Source organism: Colletes gigas, unplaced genomic scaffold (genome assembly GCF_013123115.1).
Source record: "Colletes gigas isolate AHSC1104 unplaced genomic scaffold, ASM1312311v1 Colletes_gigas_Sc00016, whole genome shotgun sequence".
Classification (NCBI taxonomy): domain Eukaryota; kingdom Metazoa; phylum Arthropoda; class Insecta; order Hymenoptera; family Colletidae; genus Colletes; species Colletes gigas.
This window is the reverse complement of record NW_025106645.1, coordinates 5,705,203-5,726,089: the sequence shown is the minus strand read 5'-3', so window position 1 is coordinate 5,726,089 and position 20,887 is coordinate 5,705,203. Positions and strand designations below refer to the sequence as shown.

The following is a 20,887-nucleotide window of genomic DNA, read 5'->3' as shown; positions in this document are numbered from 1 at the left end:
AAAGGAAAACCTTAAATGTTCGGAATTTCACTTCAACTTCGACGAGTTTATCTTTCAATAACAAGTTCAACAATGTTCAAATTTATATTGGAATCGATCATTCCAATATTATTTTATGAAAAGATCCATGCCATTTCTTATAAGATCTAACCGTAAACAAATGTTGTATTCACATAAATTTCACCGTATAACAACCAAAACTATGAGTTTAATTGTTTTCCATGCAAAATAAGAGGAAGCAGAAACCCTTTTGCATCAACTACATTAAGAAGGAAGTATAACGGGGGACCATAAGAGAAGAGATAATACTTAATCCCTCCATTACATTATTCACATTTAAATTCCTAGCATTATGTCCGCAGCTTATCCAAATAACAAATTCAACACTTTTTTACCGGTGCATTCGGAAAAACGACGTTCAAATCATCGTTAATTTTAGAAATACCACGAAAAAAAATTAACTGTGCCGTTCGATTAATTAATTAAAGCAAATATTTCCAATTAAATTTAAAGCAAAATCCTAGAATTATTTATATTTATTTTCTCCTTTTTTCAATTTTTGTTTTTAAACGATCAGTACGACGCGAATAAAAAATTTGCGGAGCTATTTGCATATCTATAGAGTGGCCATTAGCAGAGAACACGTTCGACATTCATGACTTGCAGTGATTCGAGAAATAGGAATGAATTCGTCCATTTTCTTTATTGTTAAGTGTTAAACTATTTGGTCTATAACGCATATATTAGACGATAACGAATCAAAACGAGACAATCGTGGCATCGATTTCTAATGCCGGCTCTTCTTTCACGTTCAAATTCCCCAAGGTGGTGGGGGAACCGGAAGAGGCAACAATTTATGGCCGACGCTGATTCTAAATAACACGTTCGATTTTCCGGATGTCTCCAACAAATATTTTCATTCGCATCGATTCGTGGAAATTTTACAAATTTTCACGCTCGAGTTCACCACGATCGTGGAAAACCAAATAACCCTACGGCGACGAAAATATGGCGCGAAAGTTCGCTCGACGGTAAAAGTGCGTTCGAACAATTTCTCGATCGAGAAATCCCCATATTTGTGCTTAACCGTTCCCGCGATGCTCGTACGGAACAATTTTCCATTAAAAACATCGTATCTGACGCGTCTCAGAAATATTCGGTACTTCCGATTGCTAAAAATGGCGGAAAAACTGTATCGCCTAGAGATACGATTTTTTCAAGGAAAAACATGGCGGATCGAAAATCTGTTTGTTACTCGAAACGGTACACGTCACTAACGCAACACGCAGCACGACCGTTACTCCCTATTTGCTTAATGAGTTAAGGACGCTGGTGAAAAATGGCGTCTAATCGCCTCTGTATTCTCGCGGTTCTGCATGCCGTGTTACGTAAGTGGCTATCAATTTCATAGATTTCCGAAGCGTCGTGCATCACGCGAGCCGTTTCCCTTCCAGCGATGCATCGAAAAAAATCGAGGGATTGATCGACGACGAAACCAGCGAACGTTAATACGAAATTAATACCAAAATCGAATACATTCTACCGCGAATCGGTTCGTTAAATTCCACGAAATCCGACACCACGACTGGACTCGTTTCCAACAAGGAACGACTCTAATCTTCGAAACCACTACTCGAGTCGGTTCCACGTCTAAACGCGTACCCATACTCTCGCGATTCATTGAATCGTTCGTTACAGAAGTTTCTATGCCCGTACATGATTTTCGTATAAATATTCATTTTTTGGTTCATATTCCGCGACGAACAGCAGCTCGATATTATCATAATTCCATAGCCTTCGTGACGATCGAGTTGTTACAAATTTACGCATGACTAATTATTCCTCTTTCTTTTCCCGTCGAAGCTGCGAGCGTGGCGGCTCGTTTCCATGCTACCGGGTTTCCGAGCTCGAGTGTCGAAATCGAGACTGCCGGGGAAATGTTCGAATTACCAATTTCGACGCGGTTTTCGTTTTCAACGGACGAGCGCCCGGCGAGGCACGTTTACACGTACCGTAAGCGTGACGCCCAGAGAGAAATCTATGGCTTCGGGGACGGCCGCGAGACGGCCGGAAATGGGAAACGCGTCAAACGGTCGTGTATCCCGATCGGAAACCCTTTTCGGCGGACTTTCGACGTTTCCGTCGGCACCGAGCCACCATATTAGAGTCGCCACGAGCCGTCTTTATTGCGCAGCAACGTCGTTGACAAAAAACTGCCCCGCTAACTCCGGGCTTTATCTCGCGAAAAAGGGGGAAAAAATTGCACACAGCCGCGCAACACGCGGCGGAGCTCGTAAAAGGAGAAAAAACAAGAAAAAAAAATATCCGCGTCTGCAACTGTGCATTATCGGCGGAGAGCAACGGCCTCGTTGCGCCGCCGACTTAATTTTCTGACTTTCGGTCCGCTACCGAACTCGATTTCCCGTACGATTTTCCCGCGAATCGATAGCCGAGAGATTCCTATCGAGAAACACGACGGTCGGCAAACGCTGCACCGTTGATACGAGCGACTCTCGTTTCCGGTCAGCGGTGGGCTCGAAATATTTCTGTCAAATGCCGCGAAGGAAAAGCCCCGAGAACCGAACAAAAGAATCGCATCGGGAGTGGGCGAACGCGATCGTCGAGAATGAAATCGTGACTCCCGACCCGTTTCCGGGGCCGACCTTCGGTACCATCTGTGGCACATAAACAAATGCCCCGAAACTTGCTCGTGTAACGGAAACGCGATCACGTCGGGCAAAAAGAGGTGGGAATAAAAGGAGAAGGCGAGCCCATCGTACTCACAGCATCTCCTTGGCGGCCGAGCTCGCGAAGCACATCACGGCGGCGACGGCACGGCAGTCACGGTCACAGTCACGTAAGCTCCGAACAACGGGCACGATGGTGTCGACGACGAGCACAATCAGAGAAACACTCATCACTGTCACCAGGCGCTGCCCCTTTTCGGCAGTGGACGTTGGAAACGCGAACCTCTCGAAAGAGTTCCAGGAGCGGCGCGCGTCCGTGGTCAGAGCAAAGGAAAAACGAGTGGTGTTCCGTCTCCCCGTCCCCGTTACGCCTGCTCGTCCTTTAATCGCGAGACCCTGAGAACACTCTCGGCCCCACACCGAAATTACCGCACTTGTCTTGCACCCGGAACAACCCACGACACCACAGAATCGGCAGAGTGCCACCGCCGTGCAGGCAGAGCCGATAGCAGGAGAGAGCAGCGCGGCTCCTGTGCTCGTATGATTTCAACCTCGCTCGTAGTTATTCGATGCAGTCGAGTTTCTTGACTGAGCGGCCGATGCTCGCCGAGCCGTGCCCCGCGAGATCACACGCCCGCCAACTGCATCCACGCTACGCCGCAATGTCACTAGACCGCCGTTCGAGGCGCTCCGTGCAAACGCTTCTTCAATTATTCCGTATCCAACTCTTTAACTCGATCGTCCTTTTGAGCTTTCATTGAAGTGTTAAATAAAATCCAAAATTTTAAGGTGTTAGACAGAGTATACAACTGCATCTATAATCAATTATTTTGATTGCAATTCCTCGTAAACGTTACGCTTCGAAAGACTTGCTTTCGAGTAACTTGGTTCGAAATTCATTTTTAGCGTACGCCGCGTTAATAATTTTTTAATATCGCGGACAGCAAGCGGAGCAAAGTGGAGAAACGTATCGTCTTCCGACGAGAAATTCTCGGTGACCTAGTAGCCTGCAAGAGGGTCACTCTCATATCTTCGTGTGCTTTCATTCGCAGATCCAGAAACTGAGGAGATTCACTTATCGATTCAATTCGCTCCAAATTTTCATTATAATTTCAGTAAAATATCTCAATTGCAACCTCAATTAAAATTACAACGCTCGACGCAAATGACCAAGTAACTTTTAATTCTGTTCTGCTATTTACATCTGCTATGTACACTTATTTAAACGACAATAGTAGCTTTGAAACCCTTCTTTTCGTCGGAATTAACGTACAGGGGAAATTTTCAATTTTTCCGCAAGCGCGCCAAAACTCTGACGGCGAGCTCGCGAATTATCGTGTTCCGTGAGAACATTTTCGTTGCATAGGTTGGCATCACGAAGTTTGTGCATTGGTCATCGTCGAAGTGGCGGCGCGCGATTGGTCCGATTTTCTACCTGCTTAATGGCGGTGGCAGCTGCATGTAAGTGGAGGCAAGTGGAGGAGGCAAGAAATTCGAAGCGTCATACTGTATAGTCGAGTCCCGGGCTCTGCGTGAGAGCCCTAACCTGGCGGCCGTGCTTCGTCTCGATCGGGGCGTCGATTTCGAGTCGTGGATTGCTCCGACGCCGTGCACATCGTGTCCGTGGCCGTGGGATCGCGTCGCGACGCCTGTTTACTCGTTCGGTATCGCCCGCGGGACAACGCTCGAGGACGCGGCGATGACAAAGAGCTGAGAGTACGGTGTTCGCATTGTTCATGAGGTAGGACCACTTCTCGATACGTATTTTCAAGAGTGTGGTGTGTATTTTTGTGTGTGCCAACCCGGAGGATCGGTGCAGACGGAACCAGAGTGATTCCTCCGATTTTAAATACCCGTTCGGAAGAATGTGCCTCGTGAAGTGTCGATAAAAAGTTGCAACAGCTGCAAGTATTTAATGGTAAACTGCCGATGGAAATCTGTGATCATAATCGCCCATGAAGAGGTAATCGTTCGCGGTCGATTCTCTACTTTGCGAGTGGGGAAAGCATGTTTCGTAAAATTCGTAAAGTTCGACGATGTATCAATATCGATTTAAATTGTACCGATTGGAAAACGATGCAACGCGCGTTTTGGAGCCTTAAACGGCGTGGGAATTGATAAATGTGAATGGGCATAAATCCATTTTAAAATGTTTTCGCTAGTATTTTCAATGTAAGGTGCACCCCCGACGAATATCGTACCTTTTTACGCGGGAATCATGCTTAATGGATTTAAAGAGCTGTTGACGAAAGGTGTGCATTGGTTTAGGTTGTTTGATAAGAGTGTCTTACAATTTGTGGTAAACATTGAGTAAATAAATCTTATGAGAGAAGATCAGATGCATTTGTACCAGTGATACGCAGTAAGTGTTTCCATATGTAAATGTTCGTCGTGTTGTTTTCTTGTTTTTTTCGAGAAATCGAACGTGTAAGTGTGGAGTTTGAGTAAATAAGGAAACTCGATGAAACGAATAGGGAAACCATAGACGTAGCTTATCTGTTTATGTTTAAATACGCGATTAATTCGATATTTAATTCGAAATTACGCAATTGGTTTTCGAAGTGGATATTTTTATAATGGTGATTAGCTGTGCACTCTGCGTCAAGGATGACATAATTTGACAGCTTTAACGATCGTAGAAACGATACGTTACGTTGTTTAACGCGAAGATTGCTTTGATTCAGGGTTCTCGCGAATAAATTACAATAGAGAGATTTCTTAATTGCACGTTGAATATCCGACGGTGCGTGAAGTATCTTCAAAACGTTGCGTTTATGACCTTACACCACGCTGTTAGCAATAAACCGGTTTCACAGTGGCCTTCCGAGAACTATATCGAATCGACGATAAAATTATCCCCAGTACGGTTTTTACCGGACACGCTCGCACGGCGTCGGAGGCATTTTACGAACGTTACTAAAAATATGATCTAGCCGTAAATATAGAATATACTACCGCCGTAAATTAAACGTTTACAAATTATCCTGTTTCCTTCAAGTAACGCGTTGTGCTCACGGATTTAAGCCTGTTGATGAATCTACCTTAAAAAATACACGTTGCACGAAAGATCAAAAATTTTTAAGCGTAGCCAGCCGTTGAAAGAAAATCAGAACCGAATCGGCGATACCGTCGCCGATTAAATTGCCGTTTAGCAATTCGAATTGAACGTGTTTGTGCCTGATTCGAGTTCGGTTAGAAAGCACAGAACACAGAGCAAACACGTACACACGTGAAAGGAGACGAAAGCAGGATCTATCGCGCGTGCTCGAAAGTGTCAGTGAACTCGAATTCAGTCGCTAGGTAGCCAACTCCATCTCGCGCGCGCAATTTTTTTTTTTCCCCACGAGGTATATCGTCTCCCTGGGCAAACATCCTCCGTAATTCGCGCGACCAATAAGGACGAACGAACCGTGGATGATCCACGCTAGACGCATAGAATGTCCATTTGCGAAAAAACCGGACGGATGCGCGGCGATAAAAGCGACCATTCGTAATTACCCGGTGTCCAATTTCAGACGTTCCGGGTCTGGGTTTTGGTATACTTGTGTTACCCCGTACGCGGGAGACTTTTCATGAATCAACGAATTCTACGGGAGAACAGGAAATGGAAGAATAGGGGGGGGGGGGGTTAATGGACATTGAACGACTCGAGGGGCAAAGAAGACCATGGATCAAGGGGGTTGGGGGTTGGAGAAGAATGTAAACTCCTGGAACATATTACTATTTGATAATTTCAACACATTTCCTCAGGATTGTTTTAAACGGAATACGTTTCCTTGGAGCACCAGCCGGACCTTCGGTTTTTTTTTTGCAGATTTCTCTTTACGACACTCCTGGCGTTCTCGTCCTTGTAATCCATCCGCCGTGCACGGTATCTCCTTATAGCCGCTTAACCGCAGCTAATATCTAATTTCTACAATAAAATAATCGTATCGAGGAACACCTATCGGATCGCTTAGGCGTGAGATAAAATCAGCAGTTTGCACGGGGAACACGGGAGGCTTTATCTGCTCCACGTTCCCATCGACGCGATAACACGGTGTAATTGCAACGCGAAGCATGAAAAACACTCGTTCAAAAAGCTGTCTATTCGAGCGTATTGATCTTGAAACTTGTAATTTTAAATCAACAATTATATGATAATCGACTTCGGAGAGTGCTTCCTCGGCCCTCCGGAGGAAACAACTCGACCCTGTTCTAGTTTCTAGTATAATAATAATTTCCTCGAGGATCTTCGTACCGTATAAAAGATAAGACGTTAATTTTAATCTCCGATAACTCACCGGATTCGCGATCTTATTAATAGGCCGCGATTAGTGGTTACATTTTGTAGCGTTCTAAATCCAGTTTCCATTATCTGTAACGTTTCTATCGAAGAGTTTGCCTACACGTTTTATTAACAATTCGCGTACCGACGGCTGCAACGGGTGGCATTCGAACAATTGGGTGCATCGAATGGTAAATACGCAAGTATTTCCACGCGTCGAGCAAAGATACAAAAATAGAGCCGACTCAGGAATGAGGATACTTCTGGCGGTTTTGTTGCGTCGCCCGCAAGGAACAGGTTCTCAGGGAAGATGGAAGTTACTAGAATTGCTGTAGTAAAGACACGCGAGGAGAAAATGTGGACGGAAGACATAATTAGGACGAGCCATCCTTCGTTTAAGTTTCCGAGCGCTAGTTGCGACCATTACGAATTCTGCGGCCTTGTTCTTCGCTCGTTAAATTTAATGCCGGCCAATTCCCTCGTCTGTCGTGCTCGCTTGCACGCTTCGCGGATCGTGGTGTTTAAGTAGTTACCTTCTAAAATCTGCTTTCACGAAAATTGACCGACCGCTTGATCGTAGACGCCGTTGAAAAACACGTTTTTCGTCGATTTCCATGCGAGAGAGCACGCTGGCTCCTCCGTGCCCGGGAATAATGGCGGCCGGGACAACAATGGACGCGCCAAACGTCGCGAGAAAAACAAATATTCTTAATTTACTCCATTTTAATCCGTCTAAATAACGAAAAAATACATTCGATTATTTTAGAGATTCTCGTCGCCTTTTCGATGCTCTGAACTTGGATACATTAATAAAAAAAACTTACTATTCTTAATTTACTCCATTTTAATCCGAGTCTAAATAACGAAAAAATATAGTCGATTATTTTAGAGATTCTCGTCTCCTTTTCGATGCTCTGAACTTGGATAAATTTTGCTTTCTACAGGTACTTATTCGATTAAATAACCTTTTGCTCTCGTGAGTATGTAAGCCACTAAAAAAAAAAGTTTTAACAAAAAATTGTCTATTTTTAATTTGCTCTATTTTAATTCGAGTCTAAATAACGAAAAAATGCATTCGATTAATTTGAAGATTCTCATCTCCTTTTGGATACATTAATAAAAAACTTACTATTTTTAATTTGCTCTAATTTAATTCGAGTCTAAATAACGAAGAAATACATTCGATTATTTTAGAGATCCTCTCGTCACTTTTCCGGTGCTCTGAACTTGGAAAAATATCGCTTCCTGCAAGTATTTTATTGAATTAAATAACCTTTTGCTCTCACGAATATTTAAGATACATTGAATGAGAAAACTGCGTATTATTTTTATCGATTGAACAGAGTAGAATTACAGTCTACTAGTCGTTAATAATTCAAGAAGAGTATGAAAGACACGAAGAGGTCTCCGTGATAAAATGAAACGTAAGTATGGTAGTAAAAAGAAAAGCAGTGCAATTACTCGTAGCATTCTGAATTATAGGATGAATTACGATTAAGATTATATATCACGAACGTTGATTGGACTTTCATACTCCTTAAGTGTGCTGCCGATCGTTTCACATTTTTGTTGCGCGTACTATACCTCAGAAGAACTATACAACGCGTATTAACGAATTAAGTTAATCAAATGATATCAGATGGCAAATAAAGATGTAAATAATGTTTATTCCATCGGTGAAAATTCTCGTCGAACGTATAATTATTTATTGAACAAACGTTATTAATAAATCGTTGCACGGAGTCTCTATTCCTCACATATTAATTTCAGTAATTTTTTTCTCCCGCTCGTACGCTATACTGTTTAAAAAAAGTCCCGTTGAAATCGGCGAAGAGGCACTCCAACAAGTTTGCCGCCATATTTTCTGAGTGGGACGTTTACGGTTGCACTCTTTTTGGACTCGTAAGTTTTCCGGCCATGTGCCATAACCCCCCTCCAATGTCCACTGACCTAAATACTCCAGTAGCGCTCCTAACAGAGCAAAGAATCGACTATTATATCGTGACTATTTTAAGAGTGTTTCGAACAGTGCAAAATATTTGTAAATTTCTCGAAAGTTCCCGAAAAGACTGTCTCGAATTTTTGTTTCCCGAGAATCGAGAAACGTTAGGCCAATATCACGTACGCTGTTAGGCTCTGGTGTGAACGAACTAATGGACGGTTGAATTAGTGTCCACGTTCGCGAGGTTGCTGGCCGCTGGAAGATACGCGCCAAGTACAGCTGAAATTATCGTACGATTCGTCGCAATCATCGACTTTCACTCGCAGTTAACGTTGAACCGCGCGCTATGACGAGTGTCTGGCGTAAATTACTTTCCTGTCCGAGCCTCTCTCACCCCTTGACCTTATTCTTCGTTTTCACTTCGCCGCGACGAACAAAAGGATCCCGTTCACGATCGAACGAACGCTAATTTTTCGACTTTTGCGCTCACGCGTCGCTCTAACAACCATTTCCTCGGAAAATCGTTTCTAACGATCTTTATTGTTCGAGAAATAAATAAGAGTGATTCTAAATTTTTCCCCGAGATACAGTGAATCTCTAATTAAAAATGGCGTTCCATCGTGTTGACAAATTAATCGTCCCCTAATCTTCGGAGCAGCAGATAGCACTTCCTGCAGAAACGTCGCCACGAGCGCCTAATGCAAACATCATATCGTTGTACCATAATCGCTTGTTATGCTTCCTTTACGATAACTCGATACAAAGTGATAGTTAGAAGGTCTCGCGGTCAACAGAAAACGAATACATACTACCAAACAACCGTGAAATGTTTACTAACGCGAGTGGTGTACCGATTAAAGGACAGAGTTTTGTCTGTACAGATTGTTGCTGCGGAGATAAAATGTGTATTCGTTACGTTTTATCTCGGTAGAAGCATAAAACAATTAAGCTGAAAAATTGATAGAGGGACGGATTAAAACGGATACCCCTCTATTTGCAGAGATGAGCGGTTCTCGACTTGGCAGGGGCCGGAGTGGCCGCCTGGCCGTATACGGGGGTTGCGGGGTGGTGGTTGTTCTTTTGGTGATTCTTTATCGCGCCGCCACCTCGGAGATGACCAGGCTTCGAGAACTTCACGTTCAGTGTGCTCATCAACAGGAAGCTCTCGCCGCTCAACTTCAAGGTACCGCCATTTTATTAATTTAATCCCCAAAAAACGTAAGAAGAGATGATAACTGGATGAATTTTTAAAAACACAAAATAAAATACCTCTCTAAATCGAGTCTACGTTCTTGACGAGTATTTTTAGATCCAAGCTTAAAGGGGGTGGCTATCGTGTAACTTACGAGCATTAAAGTGCAAATCAACGGATAGAGAAAATGCAAGTTGATAGACCTCTCCAATTAATTTCCAGTTATATTCGAGTACAAGATGCGATTGGAAAAGTCCCTGGCCGAGGAGAAGAACTCGAACGCGGCCGTGAAGCAAGATCTCCAGCAACGCGCCACTCGTGAGAAGTCGTTGCGCGACAAGGACAGCGTGGAGGCGATGCAGAGGTTCAGCTCCCTCCAGCAGACTTACAAGCTACTGCAGACGGAGCATCTGGATCTGAAGGAGGAGTGCAAGAAACAAGAGAAACAGGCACTGGAGGACACCAAGAGGCTGGAGGCTACGCTTCAAGATCTTCGCGGTCGCATCCGGCAATCGAAAGAGGAGAAGGACAAGTCTTTGGAGAATCTGAAAACCAAGTATCTCGAGCTGGAGACGGAGAAGACCAGGCTCGAGGAAAAGTATCAGGACTTGCTTAGGAACCATGGCAACGCCAACAGCACCATCGAACACCTTCAGAAGAAAGTCATTCAGCTTACGCTCGAGCTCGAGGATGAACGGGTAGGAAATCAACCGAACAGATTTCAATTTTAACCTGATTAAAGAAACACCAAATTCTGTACCTCGAAGTGTAATAATTGGTATTAGTAACGATAAAATGGCATTGAGAACATGATACGCTAATATTAGGAACATAACATTTGCAGTAAAGTAATTGAAATTTTACGTTTGAAATTTTTGTATTCATTGCAAGAGCACTCGTTAAGTCGTGTTTAGGAGCAGACATATTTTTCCTTTGCATTTTAACACTTTAACGGCCGCACGTATCACGCGAAAACCGTTGTCCGTCACCACTGATATTGCACACCAAAGTGAAATACACGAAGATGCTAGGAGTATTATTATAAGGAATTATAAATCTAACAAACATAATAAGTTGAATGTACGATGAAATAGTAATTGATACAGTAGATCACGCGCACGTGACAGCGGCCGTGAAAGTGTTAAGTTGTGGTAAGGTTTATTTCACTTGTAGAGAAAATTTATTTTAAACGACTGGGATAATAAAGATGTGGCCTTACAGCTGCCCCCGTCTATGAACTGGGCCATGCAGCTTGGAAACGGAAACGCGGCGAAGCATCCGAGTGGTCCGTCGCAGCAGCAACAGGTAAGTCCGCCTAACAACGGCGATAAAAATCCGCAGCCCCTACACGCGCCTATCGTACACCACGCAATCGGAGACCCCCTACAATCGAACGAACAGCGCGCAAACGACGAAACGAACGAGTTAGACGACGTTCGGTTCGCCCAGAGGAACGGAAACATCATACCGGTGGGTCCGGACGACCCGAAGGAGGCCCAACCGAGGAACTCGTTGCCGTTGCCCTACGACATGCAAGAGAGACGCCAGAAGAAGTTGGACGCTGGGTCGACGATGGTCGAGACGCAAGTCGAGAACGACAAGAACGAGAATCCCGACGAGGAGCAATTGAAATACGTGATACCGCCGCCTAATCAAAACAATGAGAGAACGGACGACAAAAAGTCGTCACCGAAATCGCCAGGGAACGAGATCCCGTCGTCGAAGCAGAATATCGAGTCCATTCCGCCGCGCGGGGAGAAATCCGTGGTTCCGGAAACCCCTAACAAAGCGGAAGAGAAACTCGATAAAGACCAGAACAATGGAGGGGAGATCGACAGAGAGATTTTAAACGAGTTCGGCGATTAATCATGGCACAGGTGAACCTGATCGAAGATCGGTCTGTACGAGTAGAACTTAGCGGCTACTGATTTCGCGCGACGTCTCGTAAAAGTGTTGGGTAAATAACGTTTATACGGGGAAGTGTCGTTGGTAACGTTTCACGATGAAATCGTTCTAGGGATGAAGTATCGTTTCGATGTAGATATCAGAGTGAAATTAAGTTTACGGCTCCTCCGGGTGACCGAATACACGTTAGCTCTCAGGTCTTCGCTGTAACCGTTTATGAAACACGCGGTAGTAATTTGTATCCTAACTTGTGAAGATTCGAACAAGTGCCTTCCAAGCACTTTAGTTATTTGCGCTTTACGAGGATCCGCAGTCTGTTTAGGGGTGAACCTGTTTTGGTAATGATTACACGTGCACGTAACATTTCGTGATTTGTACTGGGTGCTGTAGATAGATGATTTCTGTAGTCGAACAACTTGAAAACAATTGGCAGAACCACTCTTCTCCTCGCACCTTTAGAATATTGTTGTAGTTTGAATGTACAACGGATGATTTGAGAAAACCATGCTCGAAGTAAACGACTCGTTGATCTTAATGTGATCGAAAGGTTGTATGCGTTAAATGACAAAGGATATGAACAGTTTATTGCATGATACGACGACTTAACTATTAACCGACTATTTCAGTCTCTGTTTATTAACGTGAAAAGGGTTTTATTTATTTTTCAGAAATGGTACGAACGATTGAATCTCCTTACGTAAATTATCACTTTTAACGTACGTTTTGCAACGCGTATAAAGTTATTCTTTTACCATTTCTAAGTGATAGGGGAACTTAGTGCCAATAGCGTGAAATTCCGTGAAATTATAACGATCGTATAGCTGTTGTAAATAAGAGAAAAAATGAAGTACAATAAGAATAGTTAGAAGAAAAAGTTGCAAATCTCGTCTTTAATGTGCACCAAGTTTTAATCGACACGTGCATATATTTTCACGAACAGATTGTCCTTTTCATTCTGAATTTGGACATCAAAACTACGACAATCATGAGGAGCTATTTAATCCGTCTATATTGACTCATCAACGTGAACAAATCCACTAACACATTTTGTTTATATTACTTTAACGGCTGAAAGGTATATTAGGCATTAACATTTATTTTTATGTAGGCTTCTTTAAGGACATGGTCACGTGCAATATTTTACACACACGGTGTAACAAACGAACAAAAAAAAAGTTTCTAGTGATTTCTTGGCACAATTATTTTACTAATCGTGTGGGCCCAATCACATTTTATAAATTTGTATTATTATACTTAGTGATTTATATATGTGAACAAAAAAATGCAATAGGCTATCAAGAAATTAATATTGCTTTTATATTAATACGATATCTTTAGAGTTGGAAATTAAAAACTTCACGCTTCTCTGCATAAAATTAAAAACACTTTGCAATGCAAAACTGCACACGTTGCTTAAATATTCTCGATATCGATGATCGTGCTGTTCTTCACGCTTTAATTGCAATTAATGTCTTTCGACTGAGAATTAATATTAACGTAAATTTGTAAATATTTATTTGAAACATAGATGTAAATATTTACTTAACACGAGAATCCGTGTGCTTGGATCAAATTTAAATAAATACTGTTGTTTGTAACTTTTTCCGAAGATGCATTTAATTTATTGACAGCCTATTGGGAATAGAAGATGAACAATTTTGAGATGCTTTCCTTGAGTGAACAAGAAACTAAAAGAGACATGTACGTGTAGCTTGCAAGCTGTATTGAATGTGCCTGTATGTTCGTGTTAATTGATGCATTAATAAATTGTTATTATTTTAATCTGCTTGCATTTTTTCTGGCACCCTTGCACAACCTAACTAAACTGCTTCCATTATACTAGCCTGCTGTACCGAATAGTGATACGAATCTCCATCAAGTACATTATTTCGTTACAAAGTAAAAATAGATGAAAATCAAAGTAAAAATCGATTCTCATTTCCTTGCATTTTTAAAATTAAAATTTTAAACGGCTTTATGAACCGTTTCGAACAAGTTTAAATACGAGTCGTCGATTATAAACTTCGGTAATTAATATAGACCACGGAATTCAAAATTAATTCGAATTTTGTTCTTTTGCTTTTTCGTTTGATACAACTACTTTGCAGTTCCCTCGAAGTATCTCGAAATACGATTTAAATTGCTAAATAAAATGTAATTTTAAATTACTATTATCTCCATTAAGTGTTTACTTGTAATAATTTCTAAATGCAATGAAAAACTTTACTGTTAAACTGTGGAAGTAAAAATTCACTTGTTGTAAAGTAAAATAAAAAGTTAACCCTTCAGTAGCGATAGTAAATTAACTAAACCGAGATTACTGTAGAAATAATGTAACTGTTATACTTAGAAAATTTCACTCACATCTTTCTTATACTTCTCGTAGTTTCGTTTCTGTCAGGTAGTTTTCTTTTCAACGAGCAGCATGCTTTGTGCAAATTTCTTTAGTTACATGCTTCTGTAGCTTCGAGAAAGAGGCCAGTTAGATTTGAAAAACTGGCTATTCTTCTTCGCCAAAAGAATCTTTACAGGTAAGTTAATACTCTAAATTGTACTGCATTTCGTAACTCGACGTTTCTATCCTTAAACAGCTCTGCAAAAGAAAAACATTAGAAATTAGATGCTTTCAAATAGTATATGTTTTCAGAAACATCGCGAGGAAAAATGAAAACGTGTCAACGAATATTCATTTATATAACAATATCGGGATTACGACTGTGTATCTGCAGAAAAAAATAAAGTAATTTTAAGGATATTATTAGAATACGTTCATTAAGAATTTCATCTCCTGTAAAATTTATCTGCCCCTCAACTTTCTTCTTATAGTTTACATAAAACTTAATTTCACAGAATAGGAATCTTCAGCATATGACATTCAGAAAATATAGTCTATTTTATAATGTGAATAAAAATCCTAATGTACCGATAGACCAATCCCATTTAATTCTATTTAACTGAATAAATTTTTCAGAGCACTATGGCGACCAGCTCGATGAAGTCCATTACAGCGCTGAAGCTGGAGACATCAACCTCTCCGGGCAACGTCAATCCTGCTTCGACGGTCGTGGACAAGTCGCTTCCAATCGCGAAATCGGTATCGAAGGCTAAACTTCCGGTTGGCGTGCCGCCTATTCCGGTGATGATCGATCAGAAGCCCGAGAACCGCGAGGACAAGCTGGAGGAGGAGTTGCCTAAACAGAAGAAAGACGCGGAGAGCAAAGAGAACGAGGCTGAAAACGGGAACCTGGATCCTCCGTTGCCAGGGAAACGAAACGACGAACAGCTTCCGGCCAGACGCGAGAACGGATGGTACAACGTTGGTCCTGGCGTTCAGGAAGTTGGCGACGAACTCAGCCATCTTCGACTGTCTGGGTACACTCTTCAATTTTTGTCAACTCTTTCGTTCGAGTTTATAGCTGTAAAGCGTAGCAAATGAAAAGCAGATACCTCTTTTTAAAGGACCCCGCATAGATCTTATGGAAAATGGCCCCCCGGTTAAATTAGCTGAGCTTTGATATGATGTACTTCATTGTGTCTTGATGAAAAGTTCCAATGGGCCCAAAGCTCATACATTGAACAGTTTCCGAGATACAGGGGAATTAAAAGTCAACTTCCTCTTCTAGTTTCAGTTCATTTTCGGGAATGTGAGAAATTAGAACTTGATGTTTGGTACAATTCCGAAATTCTGAATAAACTTTTAGTCTTCTAAGGCTGATATCTACCAACGAAGTGTCGATCTGCAATTCATCATCATCTTTTTGCAGCAGAGGGTCAGGGGAGCAAGGGGTAATATTTAAGGGCCCACAGTACTACTATTGAGTTTTAAGGGGTCAAATAAATGGATAGCGTACAGCAGTGCTTCTTACACTCAAATATGCTCAAACTTGGTAGTCTAAAATAAGGCACACTATTATTGACTTTTGATCCCCTATATTTCAGAAACTGTTCAATTTACGAGCTTGGGCCCATTGGAACTTTTCATCAAGACATAACGAACTACATCATATCAAAAGTTCAGCTAATTTAACCGGGGGCCATTTTCCATAAGATCTGTGCAGGGTCCTTTAATTTTACTTGGTCGTCGACTTTTGACTTTGACCCTTAAGTTTGAGTTTTAGCCTCGTACGAATGTGGAAAAGTCAGCCTAAGTAACGACATCATTTCTATCGTTTTAGTATGGATAATGGCGCGGATCAAAATGGCGAGGCAGGCGACGAGCAGTACGACGGCATTGACTATGATAAAGAAACCCAACAGAAGAGTAGCGATCTGCATTTAGTCGAAGCCGAAGACGAAGGCGAAGGTAATTCGATTAAACTTTATATTTACGTATCAATATGTCGGGATAATTATTCATTAAATTTCTGTTCGATTGTTCCAGACGAGGACGATCAAATACTAGATTATCCGCATCACTTGAAGCAGGAGAAACACGAATGAGGAAAGGTGTTTACGAAGGTAATATAACGTTATTAAAGTATTAATAATTTTGATAGCAATTTAATTATTCGATAGACGATTAAAATCTGCAACGATACGCGCATGTAGATTAACTTGTTGATCTCCCAAATTTAAGGGTTTAGACAAAGGAGGAGCCGCACTCGAGAGAGAACCAATTATTATCAACAATTAACAGCTACGATTACTAACCTTTCACTTTGCTACAACTGGCCATCGACGTTGATTTACCGTAAACAAACAGAAAAAGACTTTCTCAAATAGGTGTATTGCTTTACTTTCTCTCCTCCGTATGTTCTCAATTGGGAAAATCTCGTACAAGGATCTAGCCAAAAAATTTAGATAGTCGATACTAAATGCAGATGCTATTATAAACCGCTGCTCGGCCGACGGGCAAATTGTATTTTTATTCAGAAATTTGTGGACAGGTTCGAGCAGCGCGTCGGTAGAAGAAACAGACTGTATTTTTCTAGATTTAAATCTACGGTAAGCAAAACACGAGCTAACACGATGAAAAAAATAAACTATTGCAAATGTCTACTTTTTTAGTGGCAGACTAAGCATCACGAAAATAGAAGCGTGTTCGACTTACTGTTTACGCATAGAACGTTATTCGAATCGATAATTCGACGGACACAATTGGATAATTGAGAAAATTTTTACGAATTTTCTTTGCACGGAATAAAAATTGTAGCCAGTGTTTATGAAACTGCCACTGAAAGAGTTCAATATCTTTCTTATCTTAAAGAGACACGTAAGTGGAGTTGCGACTTAAGTGCACTCATTACTTAAGCGACACGTTGAAAGTTTCTAAAAAAAAATATCGCGTTTCCATGACTTCAATTGGCTGAACATTCTTGTCGAAACTGTGCAATACGAAAGGTGCAAAGATACACGTGATTTATTTATTGCCTATAAGCCATTGTTCAGGCGCTAACAATCAAGACTTAACAGAATGAAAGGTACTACTTTAAGGAATTTACTACGAATATAGATTAATATTTGTTATGAGCGTAGATACTACTTATACACGATCAGAGCAGTGATTCACATGTACATAAGATTCTTTTTGTAATAAAAGATTAAAACAAATGGTTACTTTTGGTACGTCTCCGTCGATCTCCGCGCACCATAAACTATCGATTAAGTTAGAATTAGGACTGTTTGAAAAAACCTTTAAAAAAAAAAAATCACCGTCCGAGTTTAAATCAGACCCGATACTTTCTTCCTTCATTTTTCGTCAAGAACAATTTGTTGTCAAAAACTTGTAATTGCGAATAACGACCGAAGGTGAAGAAAAATATATGGTTTGGTATATACAAAGGAACAGTATTTATTCGAATAATGTACACTGCACGCACGTGGCATTCTTTTCAATGTTCGAGTGAGCACTACAAATAAATTGCAAACACGCATCGCATCTAGTGCTGTATTTGTTATCGTTCCCGACGCATATGTAACACCTCGAACGTTTCCGGTAGTCTAACGTCATCTCTTTCCTTTTCAGTTTTCTGCCCGTGCTCTCGATCGCGTTCACGACGTGCCTAGGAACTATGATATTACGATTCTCGAAATCGGTGGCGCGCCTCTCGATGTTCCGCGCGTACAGTTCGTTCCCCAGTTTCTCGAGAAACATCTCCCTCCGTTTTTTCATGGACACGTGGCTCTCCCACGCGGGATTCTTCGTAACCCACACGACGAACGCGTTGTAAGCAGCCATGTCGACGTAATTCAAAAAAAGCGACAACGGCCAGCGTCTGGTGGCTCTCCGGCACGAGTACTCTCTCAACAACGCATTGAACGTATTTACACCATTTTTCGTCGAGTTATAATACGAGATTATTTCCGGTTTGTAGTTGTCTTCCGGCCCGGACACGCTATGCTCGTGATGATGGCACGAGCTCGACAGCAGCACGATACACTTTCGAGGTTTCGGAATGTACGACACGAGGGTGAGGTTAGTCGTGTAGAGACAGTCGCACGAAAACCGTTGCCTCGAGTACGTGTGAACCATCGACTTCGGTAGATCCCTTTTGTCTTTACGCACCGTGCCAACGAGGAAAATTTTATTTTGCAACAGATCCTCGGCCAGACCGATATCCGTGAAGGAATTGTCTGTCGTGACGGTTCGTCCGGACTGATTCCAAAAATCGGTGAGTCGTCTAACCACTAGTTGACCTTGGTCGTTCTCGGCGATGTTTCTTAACCTCCCCAGGTGCACGTCGAAGTTACAACAATAAAACGTCTGCGCGTCGCAAAGCGTCCATAACTTTATTCCGTATTTGCCAGGTTTGTCGGGCATGTAAACCTTGAACGGGCACAAACCACGAAAAGTGACCAATTGCTCGTCCACCGTGCCCGCGTTCGTCGCGTCGTAAGATTCCCTGCAATTCACCGCGAATATGTTCGTCACGTCCCTGAGCGCCGCTAATTTGTCGTTAATTTTCCTTTCCGGCCTCGTGGTCCTATCGTCGAATCGTATGTATTTCAAAATGTCCTTAAATCTATCGCACGACATCACCGCCGCGTACACCTGCCTAGAGAACGCTGTGTTCTTCGTCCATAAACAGTTCTTAGATTCGTCCGATTCTCTGAATCGTCCGATGATCAATAAAAGGCCAAGAAACGCATTGATCTCGATGCGGTCTACTGGTTTCCATTGCTTCTGCGGTTGTTTACCGTAAGACTCCTCCGCTTTTCTGTTCGTATGCGTGACGATCATGTCGATGATTTCATTGTTGATAAAAAGGTTAAACGACTCTTTGATGGACTCGATATTTTCGCTTCTCCTAGTTAAATTACCAGCACGTGACACGTATTGCAATTGCTCCACGTCAACTTTACGTGGTATATAGCCCCATATACGTCCGGAGATAATCTGGTTTCTGTCGTCCGTGTCGTCCTCGTCCGACTCCAGGCCAGAGAACACGTCGCTTTCGAAATCTTGTAGCTCGGGTTTCGTATCGCTGTATGACGCAGTACTTCCACCGTCCGACGAAACTTCGTCGTTGTAATTATCTTCGTGATCCACGAGTTCACTGAAGGCACTGCTCTGGTTCATCGACTCCGACATCGTGGACGTTCTTGGTTTTCCCTCTGGAAAATCGTGTACACCGTAATCCGTCACTGGCGATCACTGCTATGTTAGAAACTGCCAACGGAATGCATCTTTTCAGAGGCGGGAACAAATCCTATCGGTCTGAAGTCTAGCGCGCGGGCGGAGAGGGGAGCACTGAAGCTCGAACAATGTAAACACATGGCCTAGCTCTGAGATAAAACCGTCCTGACGAATATGGGTCTCCGATGATCCGGCGTCTTGCCGAACAGCAGTCAACTTTTTACGATATCGAACATTCTTTTCGATTCGTACGAACGATGCCTATCAATCGACAGCGTCAACGGCCTCTTACTTAACAATTGTTTTCAACGATGTCCAACAACAAGTATCTCTCGATTGTCATATTTACACGTGCATCGTAAATCTTGTTCGTTTTACGAGCCGATAAATGTTACAACTACGTGTCTAGCGGCCAAGCATGCGAACTAAACTAACACCTGGAATTATGACGCTATGCAGAAGGGAGTGCGAGTTGCATTTCGTCGGAGCTCGTTGTAGTTCGTAAATATCACCGCAAGGTGGCCATAGCTTCGTTTGTAGATTATAGCTACGTTATAATTGATGATTTATAGGCAAACATGTTAATAAACATTTCGTTTCCGTATGTTCTATTCCATCATTGATCGATACCTCGTTGGAAATGTATATTATTTTTACAAAACAAGCATAAAATATTGTTCATGATGCAGTTAGTATTATCGAGAGTGGTCTTTTGATTTGAGATCTCTTGTTTTTTGGAAGTCCTTGTATAGCAAGGTTCATTTGTAACGGTGCATCAGCTAATCAGGAGTTTGAATACATAGATCAGCTGATTTAACCGGAAGTCATGAACTCTAATACGCATTCAGGCCGCGAAAGCCTTAAATCTCATATTGTTCATTATATCAATTACAATTATACTATCATGATAATAATGATTATAATTCTCTATCAGATTTTTTTTTAACTAAACAGTAAGCCCAAAAATATTAAAAACTTTGAACTACCATTGAAATCGAGGTCAATACAAGCAACTTGTATTACTTATTCACGATTAACAATTACGAATCAAAGATATTTTAAAATATAGTCCCACAAGAGGTTAACTTTTCAAGATAATAGATTTATCACAAAACAATAATAAAAAATAAGGCCGTAGATTATAGTTTCTACATTTTGACATTTCTTAATCTCGCAAAAACGAACGCAGGCTGCAAAACACGACGCCTGTAGAATATATCCACGCAAAAAGAGTTCAATTAAAAAATGGCTGACGGTAAAATGACCTACCTGAAAACGAAACTTATCTTACCCCCATTTGTCATAATTCCAAGTATTC

General features: G+C 41.8%; 3 protein-coding genes across 5 annotated transcripts in view; 1 reads left to right on the top strand and 2 right to left on the bottom strand.

Annotated features, from left to right (window-relative positions):
- LOC122400280 overlaps nt 1-20,887 on the bottom strand; it is a 249,626-nt gene that overhangs the window by 79,691 nt on the left and 149,048 nt on the right. The window contains exon 1 of one of the 2 annotated variants that reach the window (XM_043401649.1): nt 2,785-3,254. The exons of the other annotated variant lie outside the window; for it this stretch is intronic. The gene's annotated coding sequence lies outside the window, so the exon portion shown is untranslated. Of the gene's footprint in view, nt 1-2,784; nt 3,255-20,887 lie in introns of those variants that run through there. 2 annotated transcript variants of the gene reach the window in all.
- LOC122400284 (Golgi integral membrane protein 4-like) lies at nt 4,138-17,432 on the top strand. 2 transcript variants are annotated; one of them, XM_043401661.1, is made up of 8 exons: nt 4,138-4,428; nt 9,897-10,079; nt 10,311-10,786; nt 11,310-11,393; nt 14,965-15,365; nt 16,169-16,296; nt 16,375-16,451; nt 16,570-17,421. In XM_043401661.1, exons 2-7 carry the CDS (start codon nt 9,899-9,901, stop codon nt 16,431-16,433), a joined length of 1,329 nt encoding a protein of 442 aa, XP_043257596.1. In that variant the 5' UTR covers nt 4,138-4,428; nt 9,897-9,898; the 3' UTR covers nt 16,434-16,451; nt 16,570-17,421. The 2 variants fall into 2 exon arrangements, with proteins under 2 accessions (XP_043257596.1, XP_043257597.1); XM_043401662.1 differs by lacking the exon at nt 4,138-4,428 and adding an exon at nt 4,460-4,650 and having other exon boundaries at nt 16,570-17,432.
- LOC122400259 (piggyBac transposable element-derived protein 4-like) lies at nt 17,785-19,524 on the bottom strand. The gene has a single exon (XM_043401613.1). It carries the CDS (start codon nt 19,522-19,524, stop codon nt 17,785-17,787), a length of 1,740 nt encoding a protein of 579 aa, XP_043257548.1.